Source organism: Enhydra lutris, unplaced genomic scaffold, assembly GCF_002288905.1.
Source record: "Enhydra lutris kenyoni isolate GAN:26980312 unplaced genomic scaffold, ASM228890v2 scaffoldscaffold22, whole genome shotgun sequence".
Taxonomy (NCBI): domain Eukaryota; kingdom Metazoa; phylum Chordata; class Mammalia; order Carnivora; family Mustelidae; genus Enhydra; species Enhydra lutris.
In genome coordinates this window covers 437,908-462,983 of record NW_019154106.1, presented here as the reverse complement: position 1 = coordinate 462,983, position 25,076 = coordinate 437,908, and the positions used below count along the sequence as shown (strand labels likewise).

At 61.7% G+C, this 25,076-nt stretch overlaps 2 protein-coding genes across 4 annotated transcripts; one reads left to right on the top strand and one right to left on the bottom strand.

Moving 5' to 3' along the window:
- The first annotated feature begins 116 nt into the window (after positions 1 to 116).
- LOC111149838 (DEAF1, transcription factor) lies at positions 117 to 23,462 on the top strand. 2 transcript variants are annotated; one of them, XM_022507133.1, is made up of 12 exons: positions 296 to 724; positions 2,653 to 2,750; positions 4,943 to 5,072; positions 5,373 to 5,519; positions 6,027 to 6,166; positions 6,912 to 6,977; positions 10,405 to 10,528; positions 11,174 to 11,302; positions 11,672 to 11,800; positions 12,223 to 12,470; positions 19,273 to 19,362; positions 23,006 to 23,462. In XM_022507133.1, the coding sequence occupies exons 1-12, from the start codon at positions 436 to 438 to the stop codon at positions 23,108 to 23,110; spliced, it is 1,695 nt and encodes a 564-aa protein (XP_022362841.1). In that variant the 5' UTR covers positions 296 to 435; the 3' UTR covers positions 23,111 to 23,462. The 2 variants fall into 2 exon arrangements, with proteins under 2 accessions (XP_022362840.1, XP_022362841.1); XM_022507132.1 differs by having other exon boundaries at positions 117 to 724; positions 11,174 to 11,800; positions 23,006 to 23,450.
- LOC111149839 lies at positions 14,827 to 19,254 on the bottom strand. 2 transcript variants are annotated; one of them, XM_022507135.1, is made up of 2 exons: positions 18,758 to 19,254; positions 14,827 to 18,047 (listed from the first exon to the last, which is right to left on the bottom strand). In XM_022507135.1, exon 2 carries the CDS (start codon positions 16,648 to 16,650, stop codon positions 15,676 to 15,678), a length of 975 nt encoding a protein of 324 aa, XP_022362843.1. In that variant the 5' UTR covers positions 16,651 to 18,047; positions 18,758 to 19,254; the 3' UTR covers positions 14,827 to 15,675. Both variants share the same exon structure in this region, with proteins under 2 accessions (XP_022362843.1, XP_022362844.1).
- Positions 23,463 to 25,076: the final 1,614 nt, after the last annotated feature.

Genomic DNA, 25,076 nt, shown 5'->3' with positions numbered 1-25,076 from the left:
GGGCCCGGGCGCGCCGCGTCGGAGGCCGGCGAGATTCGGCCCCGTAGTCGGCTACCCCGTTGCGGGGGACGGCGGGTGGCGCAGGCCTCCTAGGCGCCGAGTTGGGGTAGCGCAGAGCCGCTCGGAAGTCCTCGTGCCGCCTCGGGCCAATTCGGACAGACTCGGCTCCGCGCTTCGGGCCGCTTCGGCCGTCCTCGGTTCCGGACTCTTGGCCGTCGGCAGGGCTCGACTGGGCCGCTTCGTGCCGGTTCGGCCCCTGTTCGGGCGGCCTCGGCTCGGCAGGGCGGGCGGCTTCGGCCAGGCTCGGCCCGGCTGGCAGCTTCGGGCGGCCTCGGCTCTGCTCGGGCAGCCCTGCTCGCGCGGCGCGCTTCGGGCTCCGTCCCGGCCTTCGGGCGGCCCCGGCCGACGCCTTCGGGCCGGCTCGGTGGAGTCCGGATGGAGGACTCGGACTCGGCCGCCAAGCAGCTGGGCCTGGCCGAGGCGGCGGCGGTGGCGGCCGCGGCCGCTGTGGCGGCGGCGGCCGCGGCCGCAGCGGGAGGCGAGGCGGAGGAGCCGGTGCTCAGCAGGGACGAGGATTCGGAGGAGGACGGGGACTCGGAGGCAGAGCGCGAGACGCGGCGGGTGACGGCCGTGGCGGTGATGGCCGCCGAGCCCGGGCACATGGACATGGGCGCCGAGGCCCTCCCGGGCCCCGACGAGGCCGCCGCGGCCGCAGCCTTCGCAGGCAAGTGCCGCCCGCCCGCGGCTCCCGCGCACCTGCCCCGCGCACCTGCGCACCTGCGCGCACCTGCCCCGCGCACCTGCGCACCCGCGCGCACCTGCCCTGCACACACCTGCTGTGCGCGCCCCGGCGCCCTGGTTGCCTCTGCTCCCCCGACCACGTGCCTCCTGCATGCCTCACACCTACCTCGTGCGCCTTGACGTTGCCGCGCGCCGGCCCGCGTCCCCGGCCCTGCCCGCCCACCCCGCGCTCTTCCCGGAAACGGCCTCCCGCACCTCTTTAGCGTGTGCCAGCGCCGCTCTCCCCTGTGAAGCATCCTGTACTCCTTCCAGAACCTTCCCCGCACCTGCCTCTCCCCCTCCCTGACCTCTGCTCTGTCTCTCCCTGGCCACGCTGGGCAGGGACTCTCTCTGTCTCTCCCTGGCACTGGTGACGCTGGGGGCTGGGGAGTTAGGGGAGTGGGGATCTGATGCGGCTCCTGCCCCAGGGAAGCCTGGGGGCGCCTGTGTCCGGTCACCTGGAACCTTAGGCCAGCTCAGGGTTGACGAGACAGTGCTCCCAGTGGGGGAGTCCTGTGACCTTTGGGCGCGTCATCCTTTGACTCCTTCGATTGCCGTCCTGGTCTGTCGCTGTCCGTCTCCCCACTCTGCCAGCCCAGAGATGGCAGAGACTTTCCCAGGTGTTGGACCCCGCCTAACTGGGAGCTCCCCGGTGGCCCTGGAGGCCTTGGGGACTCAGAGCTGTGTGTGGGAACCGTGGCAGAGCACCATCGTGTTGCCAGCACACGTTGTCAGGCACCTTCCCCTGGGAGCCTCCTGGCTTCAGGGACTGGACAGCAGCCACCTCGGTCCTGGTGGTCCTGGCCACTCCAGGTGTTCATCCGGCCCTCGGGTGCCTCCGCGCCGCTGCTCTGGTGTGGGCTGCTCGGGGTCCTCCCGAACGAGGGGAGAAGGCTTGTGGCTGTTAGCGTCTTTGGGTCTTGTCACTAAACTGGTTTAATATTGGGACTTGGGACCATGAAGTTTTTCTTTTTTTTTTTGTGGTTTTTGCGTGTACTTTTTGTGGATGCAGAAAAGAAATGTGATACCATTCATCACAGCCTCAGAGAAATGTGTTTTTCCTGCAAAATTTTACTGCGTTTTTAAGTACATGAAACCATTACTGCTTTTCTGAGTTCCTGAGGTCACGACTTTTCCAGGTGGAAATAACCCAGCGGCATGTGAGGCCACGTCCCCTGGGCAGACAGCTGCTTGGCCGAGTCCGGTGTGTTCCGGCGGGGATCCCCTCGGCTCTCCTGCGGCGTGGTCTAGGGCAAGATGCAGACGGGGGACAGGTGTTTCAGCGCGGTTTGGGGGGCGCCAGCTTGAGGGAATATGCAGGACTCTTCCAGGCCGTGTTTGTGGGTGTTTCCCACATGCCAGAGGCTGCCCCAGGAGTGCGGTGGGACCCAGCCCCGAGCGGGAAGGAGAGCCTCTGCAGTGGGCAGGGGCCAGGAGAGGGGGAAGTGGAGGAGGAGGACAATGAAGGGACCTGAGTCTGCCCTGTGCTGACCTGGAGAGGGGGGCCGGGAAGAGGGGAACTGTGTGTTGGTGATGTGGCAGGTGTCTGGTCACACGATGACCACAGCACGTGTGGAGCCTTGGTGTGTGGTTTTCTCCTAAAAGGGAGCAAGAAGCCCAGGGAGCGTGGCAGGGGCGGTTTTCTCGGCGGATGAAGGGCTCTAATGCTGGGAAAGCCTCTCCTCTCTCTTTTCCTGAGACCCGGGTCACCTAGGCTGCGGCCTAGAAGTGTTGGCTGAGCACTTAGTGTACAAATGTCGAGAGTCCCTTGGTTGGAAGTGCAGATACCTGATGGAGAGATACCAGGTGGGAGATACCAGGTGGGAGGCCCCCGGCTCTGATGATGTGCTGAGTCAGGCCCCTGTGTTGCAGAGGTGACCACGGTGACCGTGGCCAACGTGGGTGCCTCCGCAGACAACGTCTTCACCACGTCAGTGGCGAATGCTGCCTCCCTCTCGGGACACGTTCTGGTAAGCGGCCCTGCGAGCACTTTTCCCCAGACCCCCGAGCGCGTCTTCCCTGAGGCTGGCTCTGGGTTCCCGGGGCACCTGGAAGCTTGTGGCTGCGCCCTTCCCTCAGGCTGTGCTCGGGTCTCCTCGTCCTTGCCCGACGACCACACCACGTGGGACTCTTCTGGAGCTTTGCGGCAGCTCTTAGTTACAGTTTCTTTTTTCTTTCTTTTTTTATTTGTTTGTTTGTTTATTTGTCAGAGAGGAAGAGAGAGAGAGAAAGAGAGCACACAAGCAGGCAGAGAGGCAGAGACAGAAGCGGGCTCCCCGCTGAGCAACGAGCCCGATGTGGGACTCGATCCCAGGACGCTGGGATCATGACCTGAGCCAAAGGCAGAGGCTCAACCCACTGAGCCACCCAGGCGCCCCTTAGTCACGGTTCCTTTCTAGCCTTAGTCACACACCTGGGGTGCTGTATCCCTGGAAGCAAAGTCACTATTGTTGGCCACAAACAGCCGACTCACACTCGGAGTCACAAGCACAGACCGCAGAGTTCAGAACCTGCTTCATTTCTTAGGGAGTTGAACACACACGAGCCGATAGGTGCTCATTTCACGCCTCCAACTGGTCTCTCCTTCCCAGCAGCAGATTGTGGGTTTTTCTAGAAGAGCCTGGAGTCAGAGGGTCAGGGAGCTAGGGAGGACCGTCCTAGGTGTGGTGCTCGCAGCAGGCTCTGAGGACAGGAGGACCTGTGGACTCCGTGTGATCCTGCAGGAAACCGATTGCCAGCCCTCCAATATCTTTGTACTCCCGTTGGCCTCAATGAGGAAAACGTTTCTGTGATTCGTAGCTGAACACGGAACATTCCCTTTTACGCAGAGGGTTGCACGTCTTCAGTGATTCCGACACGAGCCGTGTGGACGTGCTTAAGCAAGACAGTGACCCTCCAGGTGTATAAGCCCAGGCCCTGGGTGTGTGCATGTGTTCGGGGTGGGAGCTGCTACTTACTTTCCCTGATTGGATTTTCAGATGTAAAGGAAGGTTTTTTTTTTTTTTGTTAAAGATTTTATTTATCTATTTGACAGACAGATCACGAGCAGGCAGAGAGGCAGGCAGAGAGGTGGGAGGGAGGGAAGCAGGCTCCCCGCTGAGCAGAGAGCCCGACGCGGGGCTCAGTCCCAGGACCCTGAGATGATGACCTGAGCCGAAGGCAGAGGCTTTAACCCTCTGAGCCACCCAGGCGCCCCAAGGTGGCCATTTGTTTTCTTGTTCTTTCCTTCTTTTTTTCTTCCCTTCCTTCCTTCTTTTCTTTCTTTCTTTTTAAAGATTTTGCTTACTCATTTGACAGACAGAGATCACAAGCAGGTGGAGAGGCAGGCAGAAAGAGAGGGGGAAACAGGCTCCCGCTGAGCAGAGAGCACGATGCGGGGCTCAATCCTAGGACCCTGGGATCATGACCTGAGCTGAAGGCAGAGGCTTAACCCTCTGAGCCACCCGGGCGCCCCAAGGGAAGGTCTTTTTAACTTGCCTTTGTGGGTTCTGTTCTCTCCAGGAAGCATCAGAGCAGCCTAGGCGCTGGGTTTGAATTGGCCGCTTGGAGCGAGTGGCGCCCACCCAGGGCTGTCTGGGCAAAGCCTTGAGAGTTCCTTTGCCGGAGCCCTGTGAGGCGGGTACCTAGGGACAGCAGGGACAGGAGGGAGCACCTGGCTCGCCCGGGGAGCAGGGCAGCTTGAAGGACGAGGCCAGGCTGACCCAGAGGAAGCAGGTGCTGTCATTGTAGCCCCTGACCACCGTGGCCAGGTGTGTGAGCAGTGCGGCGGGGGTGGTCCTGGTATGCAGTAGCCGTCGGCAGAGCTGTGCTTGGGCACGGGTGTGAGAAGGGAGTCCCGTGCCAGACCCCGGCTGTGACTGTGCTTGGTTTCTTGGGACCCTCCCTAGAGACCTGTGAGCATGCAGAGGCTGCTCAGGTAGACAGGGGGGCACTTTTCCCAGGGTGTCTTTATGGGACGTGCCCCTTCTTTCCCTTTGGCAGGTGGTGGTGAGTGTTTGCACAGGGCCTCCCAGGCAGAGCATGGCCCTTGTGCTTGGCCCTGTGTTTAGGGTCTTAGGGGCACCTGAAGTCCAGTGGGGTGCCCTTGTGGTGGCGGTTCGCGAGGACCAGGGGCCAGGCCCTGTAGCTACCGCCTGAGACGACTCAGATGTTCTGTCTCCAGTCTGGCAGGACAGCGCTGCAGATCGGGGACAGCCTGAACACCGAGAAGGCCACGCTGATCGTCGTGCACACAGACGGGAGCATCGTGGAGACGGCCGGGCTGAAGGGGCCCACTGCTCCACTCACCCCAGGTGCTGCCTGTCCCCACTCCAGGCCTCCCCGGGCAGAACGCACCTGAGTGCGCGCCGAGTTCCCTCTGGGATTGGCTTAGTTAGTCTTGTGGTAAACTTGGAATAGAAATGCTGTTTGAGTAGAGGACGTGGGCTTTTCCAGGCTGAGAAGGAGCTGCCCAGGGTGGAAGGGGGCCGTGCTGCTGTGTCCGGGTGGGAGCGGGAGAACCCGCCGTTGGAGCCCAGGAGGTGCTCGTGCCTTTCTGGGTAGGCTGGGTGCACCCCACGTCTCTTACTTTCCAAATGCTTCTTTTGCCCAAGGCCCTCCGTGTCCTCCAAGTCCTGCGGCTCCCGGCCAGGAAAGAGGGGGCACCAAGTACAACTGGGACCCGTCAGTGTATGACAGCGAGCTGCCCGTGCGGTGCCGGAACATCAGCGGCACGTTGTTCAAGAGTCGGCTGGGCTCAGGTGAGGCGGCGTGGGACCTGGGCTTCGGGCACACCTTACCCCCGGCAGTCCCCCAGCGCGGGCCCAGTGGGGCAGGCCAGGCTCGCGGCCCTGGGCAGTAGAGCTGAGGCCACGACAGGTTTGGGGCGTGGTGGGGGCGGGTGGAGAGGACATAGTGACCCGTGGACGAGGGAAAGCCAGGGGAGAGGCAGGACTGGAATGAGCTCCCTAAGTTCCTGGGTCAGGACGGGGAACCTCAGGCGATGGGGACTCTCCCCCATTCTGGCAGTGGGGCGGATGCCGAGAGCTCCACGTGAGACCACGAGGGGCTTGTGGTGCGCGGCAGGCGGTGCGCAGAGAGCAGGCGCGGGTTCGTGGTGGGGGCGTCCTTGGAGGGGGCGCGATCACGTGGGGGCTCTGGTGTGGGAGCGGCTCAGCGGGAGCTGGGTGGGAGGCAGGGAAGGAGAGCACGGGACCGGCTGCCGTCGGCCGGCCGCGCCTTCACTGCGCCGCCCGCTGCCGCTCCAGGAGGCCGGGGCCGCTGTATTAAACAAGGGGAGAACTGGTACAGCCCCACCGAGTTTGAGGCCGTGGCGGGGAGAGCCAGCAGTAAAGACTGGAAGAGGAGCATCCGCTACGCGGGCCGGCCGCTGCAGTGCCTCATTCAGGTGCCGCGCCTGCGAGGAGGGCCGAGGGCGCGGGGTGGGGGGCGCCTCCCGGGGCTGGGCCGGGGGTGGGGGGGCTTCCCTGGGCCACCGCGCCCCGTGGGGAACACAGAACGCAGGCGTGCAGTCTGGCTGTGGTCCTCTGCCCCCGGGACGTGCGGCCCTGGGCCAGGCACCCAGGCTCCTCTTGCCAGGGCTTCACGCAGGGCGGTGACAGTTTGGGCAGGAGCATGACACGATGTGGCCGGTCGGGCTGAGGCACAGGCCTCTGACTGCTCCTCGCAGCGGAGCGCTTTGGACGCTGGTCAGCAAGTGATGGCCGGGGCCGCCTGGGAGGCTCAGTCTGCTGGGCAGCCGCCTTCAGCTCAGGTCCTGATCTCAGGGTCCTGGGATCGGGTTCCGCGTCAGGCTCCCTGCTCAGTGGACAGCCTCCTTCTCCCTCTGCCCCTCCCCTTGCTTGTGCTCTCTCTCCCTGTCTTGACAAACAAATGGATAAAATCTTTAAAAAAAAAAAAAGGAAGAAGGAAAGAATGCCCATAGAATCTTTTCATCTCCTGGAGAGGGAACAGTGGATCCTGCCCCTGGTCATGGCCTTGTATAGACGTGTGGGGGAGAGGAGTTTCTGGAGGTGACAGGGCTTTAACCCACGAGTGGCCGGCCGGCGGCAGAGCTGGCTGCCCCCTATAGCGTTGGTGGTTTGCGCGGAAGGCCGACTTTCTCACGCACCGCGGGGCTCTCTGAATTTCAGGACGGGATCCTAAACCCACATGCCGCGTCTTGTACCTGCGCCGCATGCTGTGACGACATGACCTTGGTGAGTCGCCAGGAAGTGACCAGTCATCAGGCTTGCTCAGCGGCTCTGTCTGCTCGCAGGCGTTCCGACCCTCAGCTCCCTGCTTGCGTGCTTGTCCTGTCCAGCTCTCGGGCCGCGTGTCCTTGGGTCCCTCGCGCCCTGCAGCCTAGCGAGGGCTTGTTGGCAGTGTCTCACCCAAATCCCGCTTCTCAGATGTTACTCTGACGCCTCTGGTGGTGCATGAGGCCGGCCCCGCACGGTGGTCAAAGCACACGGAAGAGGACTTGTCCAAACGGTAGAAAGCGCCTGTGACGTCACCATCTTAACCCCAAACCAGACGCACGTTTTGCTTCTGTGGTCATGAGACGTGTACATGTGCTGCTTTATAGTCTACATTTTTAAACGTCATGTCTTAAAACTACTATGTTGAAATTATTTTAAAGGAGTTTTTAATATCTTTTGAAATATATTTTTATCCTGAGTCCTTAACAGGTTCGGAAAGGATAACTGTTTCTCGTTGATTTTTAGTGGATGTTGCTGTACGGCTTTCTAAAGCGTGGTACTAACTCACACGAATAGCCCAGTATTCACTCTTTCTTAGTGTTGAGTTCGGTTTTAAAATATTTTCAGGTTTTAATAGCTGCTTAATGAGATTTCTTGACTTTATTTTGATTACTCATCTGCTTAATTATTAGAAGATATGAAAGAACATTTAATTGAAGAGACATCACCCCCTTGGGTGGAAAACTAAATATTCTAGAATTGTCTAGCTCCTATATAGACTAGATGTGATTTTGGTGGAATCAACAATGGGATATTTTTGTGAAAATTAAATGAATTTGCAGTTCGCCTGGAGAAGCTAGTGGTGAGATTCCGGGGAATCTTGTAGGGAGAAAGAGAGCGGTGGGAGGAAATTCATTCCGTTCGGAAGTTCAGGCCACTTGGTAGAATTGTTTGCAGTTACTCCGCAATGTTGAAATGACGTGAATCTAAGAGAACGTGTACCGAATCCGTGTATGAAAAACCTAGAAGATACCGTCGAGAGGACCCCGGGGAGAGCTGGGACAGGCGCGCCAGGCCCACAGTGAGGAAAGCGCCGGCTCCCCTCGGTGCTCTGTAGGTTCCCGTGGTTCCCGCCACAATCCCCGCGGGGCCCTGGCGCTTCAGATGAGCTGACTTGAAAACACGTCTGGAAAGGCAAAGGACATAGGACGGCCGGCGCAATTTTGAGAAGGCGACTGAAGCTGGAGGAGCCCCAGCACAGGCCGGGTAAGCCCCATCCCACAGCGGCTGTCACGAAGACGTACGCATCGGTGACACCAGAGGCTCCGTGTGCCCCCGCGTGTGCTGTGGGCACAGCTGGACACTGTGCGCTGGGGACACACCTTGGCCCCACCCTGGCGCTTTATGTGCAAGTGCTTCCAAAACGCAGCACGGATCCAGATTTATCCAAAACACAAACCTGACGTGTGTGGAAGAAAACGGGAGAGCTTCACGGCCTGGGGTTTCTCGGGTGGGAGAACAAAGGCACGATCCGTAAACGAAAACTTGGTGACTGGGACTTGTAAATGCTAACACTCCGGCTTCCCCTTCAGGGACAGTAGCGTGAAGAGCCCCGCACACCTCACTCCCGCTTCCCTCCAGCGCCGTGTGCAGGGAGCCCCGGTCCCTCTCCCCTCGGCACCGGGACCGGGACCGGAAGGACAGCAGCATTTCACGGGCCCAGTCCTGGCTCTGAGTTGCAGAAACCAGCTTCTGGGCAAGCATGACTGGGAGATCGGGGCTCCCTGCCTGCACCCAGCCTCTCCCAGAGGGCAGAGGCTCCCCCCAGGAGCGGCCAGGCAGGAATACCGTGCCCCAGTGTCCCCCAGCTCGCTCCTAGTGTGGGGGTCCATGCCACGGGAGGCAGGCCGAGACCAGAGGCTCTGCCCCTGCCCAGAGCCCTGCTGCTAAAGCAGGGCTGTCGCCCTGATAAGACGTGGCGACCCTTCCTGCCCCCGCCTCCAGAGCAGGGCCCTGTGGACATGATCCCTGAGGAGGGGGCTGGCAGAGCACGAGAGCAGCAGGCTAACCGGAGAACCAGGGAAAACAGCAGTCAGAAGAGTCCTGGGATAAGATCAGACCCCAAAGATCTGTCTCGAAAACTCCCCGTAAAGGAGCCCTCATGCAGTTGGGATCCGACGGAGCAGTTTATGCCCTGGGCGTTGTGGGGGCAGTGGTGCCGCCAGTGGAAGTGGAGCGCCTCTGGGGGTGTGACCCCCCCCACTGTGACTCCACTGTGAGACTCTGCACGGGTGACTCCCCGCTCCTCACAGGGACTCTGCTGGATGGGACTCCCCCACTGTGGGACTCCCCTGTTGGGACTCCGCCATGGACTCCGCCGGGGCATAGCCTGGTCCCCAAGCCCGTGGGCAGCAGCAGGAAGCCCCGCAAAGAAGGGGTCGGTCTCGGTGTCGCTAGAGTACCTCCCCTAAAATGTCCAGTTTTCAACAGAAAGTTGTAAGACACAAACAGCGAGTGGAGCCACGCAGAAGAAAAGGTGCAGCAGACTCGGCCGAGGTGTCGCTGGGACAGAGGCCCTCGGTACCGTCGGTGTTCACAGAACCAAGGGACGCGTCTGGAGAATCTACGGCCCCGTGTCTCAGTCGCTCCAGTGGCCGCTGCGGAGCACCACAAATGGGGGGGGGGGGAAGGGGGGAGCTTCACCCCTGCACTGGTTTCTAACAGGCGAGGCCCCCTGGCGGCAGGGGCGGTGCACGTACACCCCCGATCCCCGTGGCCACACTTACTGCAGCAACAGCGGCCTGGGGTCTGGCCTTCACGTGTGCCCTGTGCAGAGGGGGGGCCGGGGGGGCTGTGTCTCTGTAACGAGACGGGAATTACGAGAAAGCTCCAGTGGAGATTCTAGAATTGAGAGCCAGAAGACCCGGGTGAAAGCCCGAGTGGCAGGGTCCGCGGAGGTGGGCCTGCGTCTGCTCCGGAAGGTCTCACGCCCCTGGGCGCTGCGCCGTCCAGCAAGAAGGTGTGGCCCTCGGGGTCTGCAGGCGTCAGCCCCACCCCCACCCCCCTGCCCTGCAGATCTGTCCGTGTTGGTCCGTCGCTTCTGTGGTTGCTGGTGTGTTGTCTCCCCTGTACTTGGCGACCGCAGGGCCTCCTCCTCCCTGCTGGGATCCTCTGGTTTGGGGCAGGGGCTCTCCTGCCTCCTTAACTCAGTCGCCGTTTGCTTTGTCTCCTTGCACGTACCCAACCCTAAAAACCCTGCGCGTTGGTGAGCCTTCTGTTTCGTTCAAACAGTGTGAGTCACGCATTCTTTTAAAAAGTCTCTCCTCTGTCCCAGTAAGGAACTTGGGGTCTGAAGGTGGTCGGTCCTTGGCCGTGATGAGTCTCGCCCTGCCCCCGGGGCAGGGGCAGCCGAGCTGGCTCCCCCTCACTGCCCCTCTCCCCGCAGAGCGGCCCGGTCAGGCTCTTCGTCCCCTACAAAAGGCGCAAGAAGGAGAGTGAGCTGCCCACGACCCCCGTGAAGAAGGAGCCCCCCAAAAACATCGCACTGCTCCCTGCCGCAGCCGCCGCCTGTGAGTGGGAGCGGGCGGGGCCGTGCCTCCCTCCGACCCTTGGGGCTTGCCTTGGTGTTCAGGGCAGGGTCCCCTGGGGGGGGGGTGCTCCCTGGTCTCCACAGACCCCTTCGCGCGCGAGCACGTATTTCCTCATGAGGCGAACCCAGCGCGGCTGCTCCCGGGCAGGGTGGTCTGCACGAGCACCTTCCCAGCAAAGGCTCTCCTTGGGTGTGGGTGCCCACGGCCCGTGAACAGCTGGGAAGAGGGGGAAAGTCCGCGTTTGTGGCCCAGGCGGGGAGGTAGGGACCGAGGGCGTGGGGCAGGCTCGTCCTGGGGGGCCGCGTGTCGGGCCGGTGCCGGGCCCCGCAGAGGCTGCGGACATGCAGTGGCCGGGCAGAGTCGGGCCACGGGGAGCAGCCCTTGGGGCGCCTATGCTTTGTGCCTCATTCCTGCTGAGGCCCTTCCTGCCTCTGTGGCCATTCGGGATGTGAGCGGGGTGTCATGGAGAGCCTGCCACCCGTGCCTCGGCCCTGGTCCCCTCCCCGGTGCCCAGGGTCCCCTCTCCGGCACCCAGGGTCCCTGGTCTCTTCCTGCCTTTGCAGAGGTGCCTGGGGCCTGCCCCGTGGGTGAGCTGGGTGGTGAAAGGTACTTGTGCTTTTCCAGTCACCGTGACCCCCTCAGGACAGATCACTACCTCGGGCGCGCTGACCTTTGACCGGGCGTCCACTGTGGAGGCTACCGCCGTCATCTCAGAGAGCCCGGCCCAGGGCGATGTCTTCGCAGGAGCCACGGGTGAGTTGTCCTCAGCACCTGCTCCGCGGGGACCCGTCACCCCTGTTGACCTGGGGCGTGGTGGGGGCAGCGTGGAGCTGAGGCCTGGGATGGGTGGGTGTGGGCGGGCGCCGGGCAGGCGTGCGGGGTGCGGGGCCACCGGCGTCACAGGAAGTGCTCTGGTCCGCCCACGGCTGCTGTCAGCCGGCCGCGCAGCACAAGCCCCTGGGAGCACTGGTAGGGGCTGCGGGAGCGGCGGCCAAAAGCCAGAGAGACGCAGCTGGGGCTCGGCGTGGCCGGGGTACCCCGCTTCCAGCATCTCTGCCGCCCCCACTGACCCGGGCAGCCGAGTCAGGTCAGCAGGCCGGCTGGTCCCGTGTGTCCCGACAGTGCGAGAGGCAGGGGTGCAGCCCTCCTGCAGAGTCGGCCACCCGGAGCCCCACTACCCAGGCTACCAGGACAGCTGTCAGATCGCACCGTTTCCAGAAGCTGCATTGCCGACATCTCATCCCAAAATAGGTGGGTCTGAGCGCCCGGCTTGCGGGCTGGGAGCCCCCGAGTTGCTCATGAAGGTGCACTTTGGAGGCAAAGCGGGTTTTGTCTGGGTTTTTCCAGTTGGGGCGCTACAGCGGGGGCTGGCGAAGTCCCCTCCGCGGCCCGCGTCTGTGGCTGCGTGTCTGTTAGAGCTCGGCCTACGTGGCGGCCCACGGCCCGTGGGGGGCCCGAGCCACTGCGGGGACCTGCCAAGGGAGGCGGTGCTCTCGCGCCATCTTGCCTGTGGGGTGCGCGGTCCCTGCGGCCTCGCTGGTGTCTCTGGGGACGGCAAGGCGTGCTCAGTGTTACCGAAACGTGGAAGGACCCATGTTGGCGTCGCTCCGTATTGAAACCTAATAAGGAAGTGTATTGATTTCTTGTTTCATTTCACTTTCCAACTGTTCCAGTGTTAACCTCTCTGCCGGCCTTGGCGGTCCCACCCTCCACCCCCACCAAAGCCGTGTCTCCCACGGTGGTCAACGGGCTGGAAATGTCAGAGCAGCGGAGCTGGCTGTACCTGGAAGAGATGGTCAACTCCTTGCTCAGTACGGCGCAGCAGCTGAAGACGCTGTTCGAGCAGGCCAAGCAGGCCAGCTCCTACCGAGAAGCGGCCGTGGCCCAGGCCCGAGTCCAGGCAGAGACAGAGCGGAAAGAGGTAATGTCAGGCTGAGCAGAAGGCCCGGTCTGTGGCTGACTGCCCTGCGCCTTCCGCCGGCTTGGGGGCCCTCTGTGCGCTGTCTACGTCGGCTTACGGTCCCCACCTTTCTGGAAGAGCGGGACCAGAGAATCGTTCACAAACGAAGCTTTTCTCAGAGGACGCTGTCTGCTCTCCCTGCTCGGGTGTTTCTGTCCTTGTAAATGGGGTTGGTGTATTTCGAGAGGGAGAGACGCTCTGCACTGGCCCATGGTACTTGGCTTTGGACCCTCACCTGTCACAGATGTCGTGTGTACTTTCAGACCGTCGGCTCTGTGCAGTTTGCAGAGGCCTCCTCTGGGCTGTCTTGGAGGCAGCTGGTGGGCAGGCACATGGCTTTCCCATTTCTACCCCTTTTCCCGTCCTAGCCTGCATCTCAGTGCCCCGCAGAGACCGCCTCCTTGGCCCCTTGGGCACCGTTGTGGGCGTTTCCCTTACAGCTTCCATCGTGTTCTTCAGAAGTAAGATCCCAAGCGTGGCTCAGGGTTCATGGGCCTTGGGACAGAGCGCTTTCTCACGGCAGCTGGTCGCTGCAGCACAGAGAAGTCTCACCCCTTTGGCTTTTCTCGCACGGCCTTTCCGTTGCGGGGGGCCTGTCTTCCCTCCACCGTGGACACAAGGACGCAGGCGTGCACCTGCGGGGGCGGTCTGTGTGCAGTGGAGTGCGGTCCGCTCGGTCGCACAGGGATGGAGCAGAGGCTGGGAGCACGCTGGCCAGGCGATGGTGGTGGTGCTTTCTTTAAAGATGTCATCTGTCTGTCTATCTCACGCACAAGCAGGGGGAGGGACAGTGCAGAGGGAGAAGCAGGCCCCCCGCTGAGCAGAGAGCCCGATGCGGGGCTCGATCCCAGGACCCTGAGATCATGACCTGAGCTAAAGGCGGACACATAACCGGCTAAGCCACCCAGGCACCCCTGGGTTCTTAATTTTTTAAAAATTTCTTTTCAGTGTCCTAGAATTCATTGTTTATGCACCACACCAGTGCTCCATGCAGTACCTGCCTCCTTAATACCCACCACCAGGCCCTCCCAATCCCCCACCCCCCCTCCCCTCCAAAACCCTGTTAGTTCCTCAGAGTCCACAGTGTCTCGTGGTTCATCTCCCCCTCCGATTTCCCCCAACTCCCTTCTCCTCTCCCATCTTGGGATCTTAATTTCTTAAATGATTTCTTAATGTATGGTTTCTTTTCCAAGGAAGAAAAATGTTGCTCCCTTGAAGAAGCAGATAAGTTTAAAATATTTTTTGAAAAACTATAATTTTAAAGTAGTACATAATCCATGATAAATTCTGTAAAAAAAGAGAAAAGCAGAAAAAAAAATCTTAAGCTCTTTACCTAAAGATAATGATTGGTAGCTTCTCAAATGTTTGAGGATTTTCTAGATTTCTTCCTGATGTTGGTCTCAGGCCAAATCCTGTGTCAGCGAGAGGCTCTGTGGTGCTGCTTGGCCGCTTCCTGAGCCGGCTCTCCCGTGGTCAGCGGTCTGGGTGGCGGCTGTGGGTGCTCATGGCCCCACTGAGCCCCGTGCCTCTGTCCTGGCATTGGTTGGCGCAAGGTGTGCCTCGTGGCTGTGGCGCGGGCACCGTGCCCCCTTTCCTCCCGAAGCCTGGCGGCAGTGCTGATGTCATGCAGACAGTGAGGCTCAGGCCGCCCAGCGGGTGGGAGGGGGTGTCTCCCTGTGCTGTGCATCCCCTCGGGGACACGAGGACACCCAGCCAACGGACCACCCGCCGTCTGCGCCGGGGCCGTCTCTCAGCAGGCCCTCTGCCCATCTTAAAATCGGTATTTGTGTTTGCTTAGAAAAAGTACTCTTAGGGGCTCCTGGGTGGTTTGGTCAGTTAGGCATCTGACTCTTGATCTCAGCTCAGGTCTTGGTCTCGGGGTTGTGAGTTCAAGCCCCGTGAAGTCAATGTGATTGTAAAAGGTAAAAGTGACAGCTGTGCGTTGGGTCCCCTGTGAGGCTGCACGTACCGCCAGGGGCTGAATGGGTGTTGCTGGGATCTTCCCCCAGAGTTAAAAGGGACCTGGGGGATCATTTTAAAGGGTGGGGAAAGGGGCGCCTGGGTGGCTCAGTCGGTTGAGCGTCTGCGTCTGGCTGAGGTCATGATCTCGGGGTCCTGGGATCGAGCCCCACATTGGGCTCCCTGCTCAGCGGGGAGTGTGCTTCTCCTGCTTCCCCTGCCCGCCCTCAGTCTCACTATCTCTGTCATTGTCTATGTCTCAAATAAATAAGATCTTTAAAGAAGTAAAAATAAAAAAAAAAAAATTAAGGGTGAGGAAGGGATCTGAGCTGTGACGGAAAGCCTCCTCCCCGGCGTCCTGCGGTCCAGGCCGCACACGGGCCAGCTGCCAGCTCCCCGACTGCTCCTTCTGTCTGTCCAGCAGTGTCCTTCTGGGAAGGAGAGGCACGTCCCTGCGCAGCTGCCCGGGCAGCTTCTAGGGACTGAAAAGGAAGAAGTGTCTGCGTTTTGCTAATTCAGACTGTACCCAGAAGCATAGACGGGAAAACAGACATTGGTGTTCCTACTCAGAATGGTCACTGAGCTGCGGGCTCCCTGTCCCGGGGGGACCTGGTAGGCGCCCATTCCTGGTGGCTGGCGCAGCCTGGTTTCGTGCTGCGGAGACTAGCGTCTGGGGACACCCTGTGCTCTGTGCGCTCCCCCCAGCCGGGGGCACTGGGACCCCCTCCCTGTGAGCACAGCTCCTGTCAGACGGGTCCAGGTGGCACCAGCCGCACAGAAATCTCAGCTTCGAGCTGGCGAGGAAAGGAGCGGGGGAGGGGGTTCTGGTTTTAGATTTTTCCGCACTCATTCACGTGGGCTTTTCTGTCACAGAATAGAATTTGTAGGTGACCCTTGGTCAGAATTCTCCAGTGACGAATGGGACAGACATGAAAGCACACGGAGACACAGTGTGGGGGCGTGTCCGTCTGCCAGGGCTGCGGCCACACTCAGCGGCGTGGAGCTCAGCACTGGGGCCGCCGGCGTGTCCGCTTTCTCCCGTGCAAGAGCACACATGTTCTCCGTTCACACTCAGGGTCCAAAAGCCGAACTCCTGTTGGGAAAAGTGTGTGACACAGGGGCCAGTCTCTTGCCTGTGGCTGGGTTGGTAAGGTTACCCCCCCCCAGAAGGTGGGGCTTTGGATTTTATTGGTAATTTTACGTATTTTTAAGAAAGAAACAGACACGAAATGCTTTTATCCTCAAAAATGCCGCAGGTGGGAGAACATAGCGTTTCTGTGAAAGGGCCGCTTCTGGGTCCGTGTCTTCCCTGCTGAGCACATCCATCTGCTGTCCGTGTCCCGCGCAGTGAAATCAGCGGGACCTGTGACAGGCGCGTCTGTCTTCTCTCGAGCCCTGGACAGGACGTGTCATTCTTAAATGATTTTGTGGGGAGCCGGGCGCCTGAGGGAGGCCGGGGAGCGGGGAGACCGCGCAGCCTCGGTACATGGAGCCCTGCTCCGTGGGTGGCCTGGTGACGTCGCGTGCACTTGCAGACCCTGGTTATGCACATGGGGGACGACAGGTCTGAGCTCTGTGGCCCTGTGGTGGCCACGCTTGCATGCTGTGGTCTTGTGAAGTGAGGGGACCTCGCGGCCCCCATGGAGAGCCTGCTGTCAGGGACCTTCTGGGGCCTGGCGGGGTTTGGAAGGGCAGGAAGGCCCCCCCCGTGAGCCGGTGTGAAGGGGGAAGCCCAGAGCAGGTGTCCCGCCGCGAGAAGCAGCCCACAGCATAGGGACAGAGGCCTGTGAGGCGGCCGGAGAGCCGGGTGGGCCCGCGGGCTGTCTGGGCTCTTCGTGTGGAGACCGCCAAGTGTCTCTGTAGCGGGACTCGCCGTGACAGGAGTGTTGGACGTGGGCCAGTGTGAAAGCAGATCTCCCTTCCTGGAGCTCCCGCCCATGGAGAACACAGGCTTTTGTGCCATCACGGGGCGTCCTTTGGTGTGACTGCGGTGTGGGGACGTGTTTGGGGTTAGAAGAGCAAACGCTGCTGGCTGCTTGACTGGAAAGACCGCGGTGCAGCCTGTCCCGGAGTATGTCCCCAGGAGTATTGGGGGGTCAGGGTCAGGACACGAGCTGTGAGGGCCGTAGGGGTCAGGAAGATGCCGGGAACCCTGCCTCGGGGGCTCCCTGAGCAAGAACATGGCTGTCGCTGCCTCCGACCGCCCGCCGGACGTTCCGTCCTCGATTGCGAAGAAGGAGAAAAGCAGACTCGGCCCGGGTGAGACGATTCCCACGTTCGCAGTTTTCTTCGTGAGTGGTTTGCGCCTGCGCGTGTAATTAGCTCAGCAGCGGTCCCACGGGGCAGAAGAGCAGACCCTTCCCTCCCTGTCAGGGCCACGGTGTCCAGCAGAAGCCGACCCATGGCCTCGGGGTCCTGGGCCCCGGCTGGGGCCGGCCGTGGTGCTCCTGGCTGATGGCCCTGCCCGGCCGCCAGCGGCCCTTCGCCGTGCCTCAGCCTCGTGCTGGTCGTTCTTAGTTTGAAGAGCCAAGCACGGCGCGGCACAAAAGTGCCCAGTGGAGGGGTGCGCGTGGGCACCTGGGGCCCGGACAGTGCCCTGGGCCGGGGTCAAGTCGGGGCGCCCGCCCGGCTTGTGGGCTCGGGCCCCCGAGGGCCTCTTCCAGGCTGCGGACCCCGTGTGTTCGTCGTGGGCTCCCCTCGGGCACGGAGCACTCTCTGCTCTCTTCGGGGCACCCATCCCTCACAGGCCCACCCTCAGGCCCTGATGTAACCCTGAAGGACCCAAGACCCCAAGGCTCAGCTTGGGCACTTGGAGGGCAGGCCACAGGCAGTGGGAGGCTCAGGGGTTCCTCCTCCCGCCCAGCAGGGCACAGCAGGGCTGGGCGCGGCGTCCGGGTGTCGTTGGAATTCTTATGCGTTAGAGACTCGTTTACTGTCCATTTCTTTGTTCGCATCGGGATGGCTTGTGGCCGTGTGCTTCCTGTCCGGTTGTGCCCTGCACCTGCTCCTTCCTCTGCTCACGCTCTTCCCTCTGCCCACGGGTGCTCTCGCTTGGCTCCTGGGTCCCTCTGGCATCCTCCCGTTGGTGCACTTTCTGGTGCTGGATGACCCCCCAGACCTGGCTTGGCCTCCCCTTCCCCAGGCCTGGAATTATCCTCTCCTCTGGGAGCCCTGATTCCCTCGCTGGAGGACGGTCTGGGGAACCGAGTTGCGGGGACCAGTGTGCTCGCCGCCACTGGGGCGTCGTAGCTTCTGGGCCCCTTGGCGGACGGATGGAGCCGCGTGTGCTCACAACCTGCGTGTACAGACCGGTCGGTGTTTCTGTACGTGTCCGTCTGTCTGTACCTGCAGCTGAGGTGGCAGACTCTGGTGAGAACCGCAGTGTGATTTCTGTTAAATACGTACCCACCATGCGTGTGGGGCAGGCGGAGGTGCGGGGCGCTCCCACGCGCTGGCGGTGTCCATCTCCGGCCGGCTGTCCGTTGTGACCTTTCGATTCCGTTCCGAGGCTCTGCTTCCCGTCTACACCGCTGGGCGCTTGGAGCGTGAACCCGGGAGGTCTGGGAGAGCACGTGCTCCCTGCGGGGACAGACGCGGGAGGACTCGGAGCCCTCCTGCTCCTGCAGCGTGAAGCCTCTCCCCGGGCGCAGGGATGAGGGCTCCCCCGGGTGCGTGCTCCCACCAAGCCTCTACCTGGGAGAGCCTCACGCCCAGCCGCACCTCTGCTTCCACTCAGCGCCATGAACCCTGGGAAGCCCTTACTCTTCCTGGAGAAATTTCCGTATGTGGCTCTAGACGGTCTTTTCTTTCTTCCCTTTGCGTGTTTGTCTCAAAGCAGAGGCAGGGGGCAAACTGAGCCGCTTGGGTTCCTGCCATTTCTCCCACTTTCGGGAGCGAGCAGTGCACCCCGGGTGGTTTTATGAGCGGAAGAACGTTAGACATGGAAAAACACGACGGCTTGTGAGGAAGGAAGCTGACGTTCAGAGCGGAGCCCTGCGGCAGGCCGGCTGCGGCCACTGACCCACGCAGAGCCGGGCCTCCGGGTACCAGCGGGCGCGTCTGCCTTACGTGGGCACTGCCCACACCCTGACCCCCCGCCCCACGCGCACAGGCCCTCACTTGCCGTCAGTGTCGCTGGGACACTCTTGTGTTCTCTGGCCTCTACAGACCCGGTGTCCCGGCCTGTCCCTGGCACCTGTCTCCACGCCGGGGCGTTGGCGGGGAGCCCACGGCTTGATGGCCCCTGCACGGGCCGCGCCACTGCGATCAGCTGGGGACAGGTCACTTACCTGCGTGAAGTCCTCACTTCGTTCAAAGGCAAAGCTCCAGTTACGGGATTCAGGGGAGAGCGCGCAGAGCGCGCGTGTCCACGGACATAGAGACCGGCTGGGCTGCTGGGGCGGCACAGGCTGGGGTTGTGCAGCAGCTGGGGATGGGGTGGCGGCGTGGGGTCCCAGCATGCTCCCGGCCGCTCAGGCGCAGCCCAGGGGTCTGCAGGCGCGGGCGGTGTCAGCCACGACTGATGGCGGTCGGCTGCCAGCAGTGAAGGAGGTTGCTCCCGGGCTGGCATCCTCCACTTGCTTGGCATCGACGAAGTTCCTCAGACTCTGGAAAAGGCGGCGTGTTGCCGTGTCCGTGTCTGCCATGGCTGAAGCGTGTAGACCCTCTTGGGTAGAGAGAAGGAGCCGGCCGTGGGTGTGACGGGGACAGCGTCTGGGCATCACTGGGGGTGAGGACACATGTCAGAGGGCGGACGGGCGGGAGGCGTCCCCGTGACACTGACTGGCCTGTGTCCTTCTTGCAGCAGTCCTGTGTCAACTGTGGCCGGGAGGCCCTGAGCGAGTGCACCGGCTGCCACAAAGTGAACTACTGCTCGACCTTCTGCCAGCGCAAGGTGCGTCCTCACTGCCCCGCCCCCACCACTCCCCACTCAGAGACGCTGCCCCGGCCCCTTCCAGGAGGCCTAGCCCCCGCCCGCCCTGGCTAGTCTGTTTGCCCAGGGTCTGCGGGCTCCGTGAAAGTCCTGAAGGAGCCGCCCGTGGCGAGTACCGTGGCCAGGCCTTGGGAGGTCCCTGCCCTGAGGCTGCCACAGTCCACACTTCCCAGCCCCGGGCGCTTGGGTGTGGGCCCCAGCAGGTGGCCCTGCCCGCATCTCTGCTCCCGGGGCTCACGGGCATTTCTGGAGTCGTGGCTGTGGGAGCCGGTGTTCGCAGCTCTTCCTGCGGACTTTGCGAGGAGCTGAGCTGCACGGTGACCGCGGGTGTAATTCCCTCTTGGCGCCGACGGACTTGGCAGAGCTGAGAAGGCATTGTGTTGTGCGGACGAGCAGTGGCAAATGGAGCTGTTAGTGTCGCCTTCCTGCTGCCTTTACGAGGTGGACATGTGCGTGCTGACACCCTGTCCCCAGCCAGGGCACTTGCCACTTGGTGGCTTTCCGAAGCTCTCCTTGGCTCCCAGTGAGTCTGTGGCCCGGGTAGCAATGCTGGGCAGGAGGGGGCGGAGATGATGGGGGGTGGGCGCCGGGTCTGCAGGAGTCTGAGGCCTTCACAAGGCAGAGGCTGCGGCCCAGGGAGGAAGAGGCGGGTTCTCCCATCCTGCGGGTCCCCGGAGACCTGCCTGCCACCCCCCACGGTGCACCAGTTTTGCTGCCAAGGGCTTGGTGGCCTGGAGCTGCGTCTGTGGGGGGTGGAACCTGCCTCCCGTCTGTCCATCTGTCTGTGTTTCCCTGCAGTGGTTGTCCGCAGGCTCTGCACTGAGGAGATGGAGGCAGGGTTCACCGGGCACCGTGGGGCAGGAGCCCGTGCCCAGGACTGAGCAGGAGACCTGACCTGTGGGGCCGGGAAGGCGCAGGGCTCTGGGCTGGTCTCCGCCGTCCGCCCTGAACGGGGGCCTGCGCAGGAGGGTCTGTGGGTTTATTTCTTGGTGGGATTCTTTCAGACCAGATTTTGTCTGGATGTAAGCTAGGGTCTGGGGCCTCTGTCTGTGAACTGGGAGGCGGTTCCGAGGCTCAGGCTTGTTAACCGATTCCCCTGCTCCATGGGCCGCCTTCGCTGTGTGTTGTGTGGACGAAGACGAGCTTTTATTTCTGCAAATTAGTAGAAAATGTGTTTTGAAAACTGTACATCCCATGTTGGACCCGAAATGAACCCTGGACGGGGTATGAGGGAGAGCCGGGAACCCGAGCCCCCCGTAGTCGGCCGGAGATGCTGACCACAGGACCCACGCGGTCCCGCCAGAAGGGCTGCCCCCAGTTCTCTGTGCCCGAGAACGGGTGATGAGGGTTGGTGCTGCCAGGTGGCCCCGGGCAGGACCCTTGTGGATTTCAGCCCTCGGACTGCGTCCTTCCTGCGTCCCTGCCCGCACGTGGGGCGCACCTTCGTGGACAGGTGACGGCCACACCGCAGAACTCGCCCCTTTTCAGGTGCAACTGAGGGATTGTTCAAAATGCACGTCGCACCGGTGCCACAGCACAGTTCCCCGTCAGAACCGTCCGCCACCCTGGAAGAACCCGCGGCCCCCACGGTTCTAGGCTGTGCATAGAGTTGCCTTCTGCGGGCAGCTCAGTGCCCAGAGTCCTGGGCTGCGTGGTCTCGGCCTCTGGCCTCTCGGCTCCGTGTGGTTGCCTGGCCCGTCCGCTGTGAGGTGTACACGCCTCTGCTCCCGCGCCAGCGGCACGCGTCGTCGCCGGCCCGTGCCCCGTGCGGTGTGCCTTCTCGGGTGTGCACGTGTCCGCACGTCCAGCTGGACACAGTGGTGCAGGCGTGCTGGGTTGTCTGTAAGTTTGAGTTTAGCTTTGCTGAGAAAGTTCCCAACCGCTTTCCCAACTGCCTTCCCACACTGGGTGCCGTGCGGCAGGCTGTGGCTGTCTGGACCAGGTCCGGCGGTGCCCCGGTGTGGTTAATCCACACTCCGCCCGTAACCGGGGACGCTGAGGACCCTCCCCTGTTACTGGGAGGCCATGCGTCCTCTCCTGCGCTCGGTGGGCGTTGGTGTGTCTTTTTGGAGGAAACATCCGTTCAAATATTTTCCCCTGTGCGCGGAGGGCTCTGTACACCTGGACGCGGTCCTTCCTCGGACTCCTGACTCCACACGTTTCCTCCCGGCCGTGACTTGTCCGCTCACTTTCTCACCGGTGTCGTCTGCAGGGCAAAGGTCTTTAGCGGAGATCACGCTGTGGGCATGGGTTCTCAGAACTTTTGCCAGTTTCCTGTTTTCTCTCAAAACACGTATGATTCCCGCCGTCCCATATGCCGCCATGATGCAGGTTGAGTTAACTGTCATGTAGGGCTCCAGACGCTGCGGACCTGACGCCAGCCTGGGAGGGCTCACACACTGTGAGGATTTACAGAGTTTATTTTAGGTAATTCCAAGTTAGACTTCCATTTTTTTGATACAACGATTTTATTTTATTTTATTAAAGATTTTCCTGGGTGGCTCAGTGGGTTAAAGCCTCTGCCTCCGGCTCAGGTCATGATCCCAGGGTCCTGGGATCGAGCCCCGCATCGGGCTCTCTGCTCCACGGGGAGCCTGCTTCCTCCTCTCTCTCTCTGTCTACTTGTGATCTCTGTCTGTCAAATTAATAAATAAAATCTTAAAAAAAAAAAAGATTTTCCTTATTTATTTGACAGAGAGAGAGACAACAAGACAGCACAAGCGGGGGGGGGGGTGGCAGGCAGAGGGGGAAGCAGGCTTCCTGCCATGCAGGGACCCCCCCACCAACATGGGGCTCCATCCCAGGATCCTGGGATCATGACCTGAGCCAAAGGGAGATGCTTAATGACTGAGCCACCCAGGCGCCCTGATACAGTGCTTTTAAATGTCACTATTTTATTGTAAAAAGAGGGCGCACTTACTGTAGGGCATTTGGAGAACGGAGGACAGCACGAAGATGGCAGGAGTCCTGCCGTCCTAGAAACCACCTGTTAGCGTGTGGGTGCGTGTGTTTCCCCCGAGCGTGTTTACAGTCCCTCGTGTCCTGTCACTTTCTAATCAAACGCTAACCTTGTCTAGGGTTATGTCTGTTTTGACTAACGCCCTTGCTGGCCCTGGCCGCCAAGCCTCCTGCAGAAGCCATCTGGGCCGAGAGGCGGCTCCACACGGCCTGCACACGGCTCCAGCCTCGCCGGAGCTCAGCTCTCTTTCTGCCCGCAAACAGGCTGGTAACAGCCTCTGTCCCCAGTCTTCCCGTGAGCCAGCGCCACCAAACCGTTCTGTGGACTCGTGGCTGGCTCCAGCTTTCCTTACTTTGGGATTGCAAATAAAACCGTGGGCAACAATATGAGGTATAAAAATTTCCTTGTACACACGAGTATTTCTTTTGTGTGTCCCTCGGAAAGGCAGGAGGGCCAGAGTGTAGACGTGCTTCTGGGTCTCAGTGTGTTTCAGGCTCGTCCCAGTGGTCTGCCACGTGAGCTGGCAGGCAAGGCTGGGCCGAGAGCAGAGGCTGCACGTCGGGGGTGGCCCCCGCCCCAGGCCCTGCCCCCGTTGCGCGGTGAGGTGGCCGCTCGTGGTAACGGGGGGCTGTGCTCTCCTTGCAGGACTGGAAGGACCACCAGCACCTGTGTGGTCAGTCGGCAGCCGTCACTGTCCAGGCGGATGAAGTCCACGTCACTGACAGCGTGATGGAGAAAGTCACCGTGTGAGGGTCCCCGGGTCCCCCCGCCTTGGTGCCGCGGAGCTGTCGGGGGCTGGGGACCTCGGGGGACGTTGAGGAGAAGGTGAAAACACTTGCTGGTCAAGTTGTTAACAGACTTTAAGTGACCTGTGCCCTCAGAAATGAGCTCCCGCCACCCAGAAGCCCTGAGGGAGGTTGGGGCAGCGGCTGGTGGACGCAGGCCCCGGGCCCTTGGCGCCTTCTCTCGGTGCTGTTTTTATCCCCTGGATCTCGAGCTCCTGGTCTTACCCACAGGTGTGACGTGTGTGTAACACACGTGTACATAACATGTGTCTGTCAATAAAGGTGACCTCCCTGCTCCCCCGGGACGAGTGACTCCAGCTCCAGCTTCCCAGATGCCCTGGAGGTGGGTGGGCCCCAGTTTCCTCTCTCCTGACTGCAGGGGGCAGCGGTGAGGCCAGCCCGCAGCGTTCACCCCGCAGAGGCCCGAGCGCCGGGCGGTGCTGCCCCAGGCACAGGGCCCCTCCTGTCCCGTCTCTCCAGTGACGCAGCCCTGGCTTCCTTCCTCTCTGCTCCAGCGTGAGGTTCCGCCCTGAGAACCCTGACGGCTCAGAGGTGAGGCCTTGCTTCCCCCCCCCTGCTCTGAGGGGCAGAGGGCAGAGGGGTCACGGGGCCCAGCGCCTGGGGTGTCAGGCTCGGCTGGCCCTGGAAACAGGACCTCCTCCCCCGTTGACCAGGAGCGGTGCCTGAGGAACTGTCACCTGCGTTCTGGAAGCTTCTGTGGGTTTCCAGAAATGCCCTTGGGGCCCTGGAACCCGTGGCCGGCCTTCACCATTTTCGCTGCACTCCCGAGGCTCGGAGGCTCCCCTGCGTGGGGGGAGAAGGTGCACCGCACGCATCTGCTGTGTGGTGGCGAGCCGGCCCTGCCTCGGGGGGGGGGGGGGGGGCTGAGACCCACCTGTGGGGATGGTGCCGCGGTTCTGACGCGCGCCTCCAAGTGCCGTTTCAGTGAGCCGCGTGTGCTCACGCCTGCGAGGGCGTGGAAGACCATCCCCAGCCCTGCACACACACCCCCCACCCGGATTCTTACTTCCGGAAAGTTCTTCCAAGTTGGTAGCACCCTAGAGACTTGGCTTTTGGGACGCCGGCTCCGGCTCCGGAGTGGGTTGAGGGGGCATCCACAGCGGTGACGGGCAGGGCCGTGAGCTCGGGAGTCGCAGAAGCCGCTACTTCCTACTCAGCCTCGTCCCCGGGGCGGGGCCGGCCTGGCCCTGGGCTTAGGACAGACGCGCAGCCAGCGGCTCTCAGGGAGCCCACCAGGAGCCCCGCTCTCCGGAACCCCGCTCTGCCTCTGTGCTCCTTGAGCTCTTCAGCTGAGCTGGGTGCTTTGGGTTTTTCTTTTACTGAGTCTAACAAGTACCGGAGCCCCTGTAGTTCATCTTCCTGCCTCTGCCACCAGCTCTCGGGGAGATGGAGGCCGAGAAGTCGGGGCCTGTGCCCAAGGCTAAGGAGCTGGCAGTGGGATGTGACCCTGGCCCCATCGTGTGCCCCAGACCATCTCCCCCGGGGCACCTTCATCGAACACGTGGAGCGGTTTTTCCGCCACTGCAGACAGAACGCGGCGGGAAGGGAGCAGTTCTCAACCCTTGGCCATGGGCCTGCTTCCCTGGGGTGGGGGGAGCACGTCAGCCCCACCCCAGGGGTCTGCACCTTCGGAAGCAACCTCTCCAACCCAAAAATGCTCACAAAGTAAGCACCAGAGTCCTTGCAAGTAAAGCTCCGCCCCCACACCACCACCATGGGGCTGGCTCCATCCCGGGGTGGGGGCACCTGGGTACCTCATTCGGTTAGGTGGCCAACTCATGATCTCAGGGTCGACAGTTCAAGCCCCGCACTGGGCCCCACACTGAGCATGGGGCCTCCGTAAAGTAAGAAGAAAAAAGTAGAGCCCTCAGGACCGCATGTTTTGGGGACGGTTTTTCACAGTGTCTCCT

What these genes read in the sequence shown, in the direction of transcription:
- LOC111149838 (XM_022507132.1), top strand. Translation starts at nt 436, where the DNA reads ATGGAGGACTCGGACTCGGCCGCCAAGCAGCTGGGCCTGGCCGAGGCG. An exon ending in CCCTGCCGCAGCCGCCGCCT is followed by an intron (nt 10,529 to 11,173) that starts GTGAGTGGGAGC and finishes GTGCTTTTCCAG; the next exon opens with TCACCGTGACCCCCTCAGGA. An exon ending in CGACCTTCTGCCAGCGCAAG is followed by an intron (nt 19,363 to 23,005) that starts GTGCGTCCTCAC and finishes CTCTCCTTGCAG; the next exon opens with GACTGGAAGGACCACCAGCA.
- LOC111149839 (XM_022507135.1), bottom strand. Translation starts at nt 16,650, where the DNA reads ATGTTCTTGCTCAGGGAGCCCCCGAGGCAGGGTTCCCGGCATCTTCCT.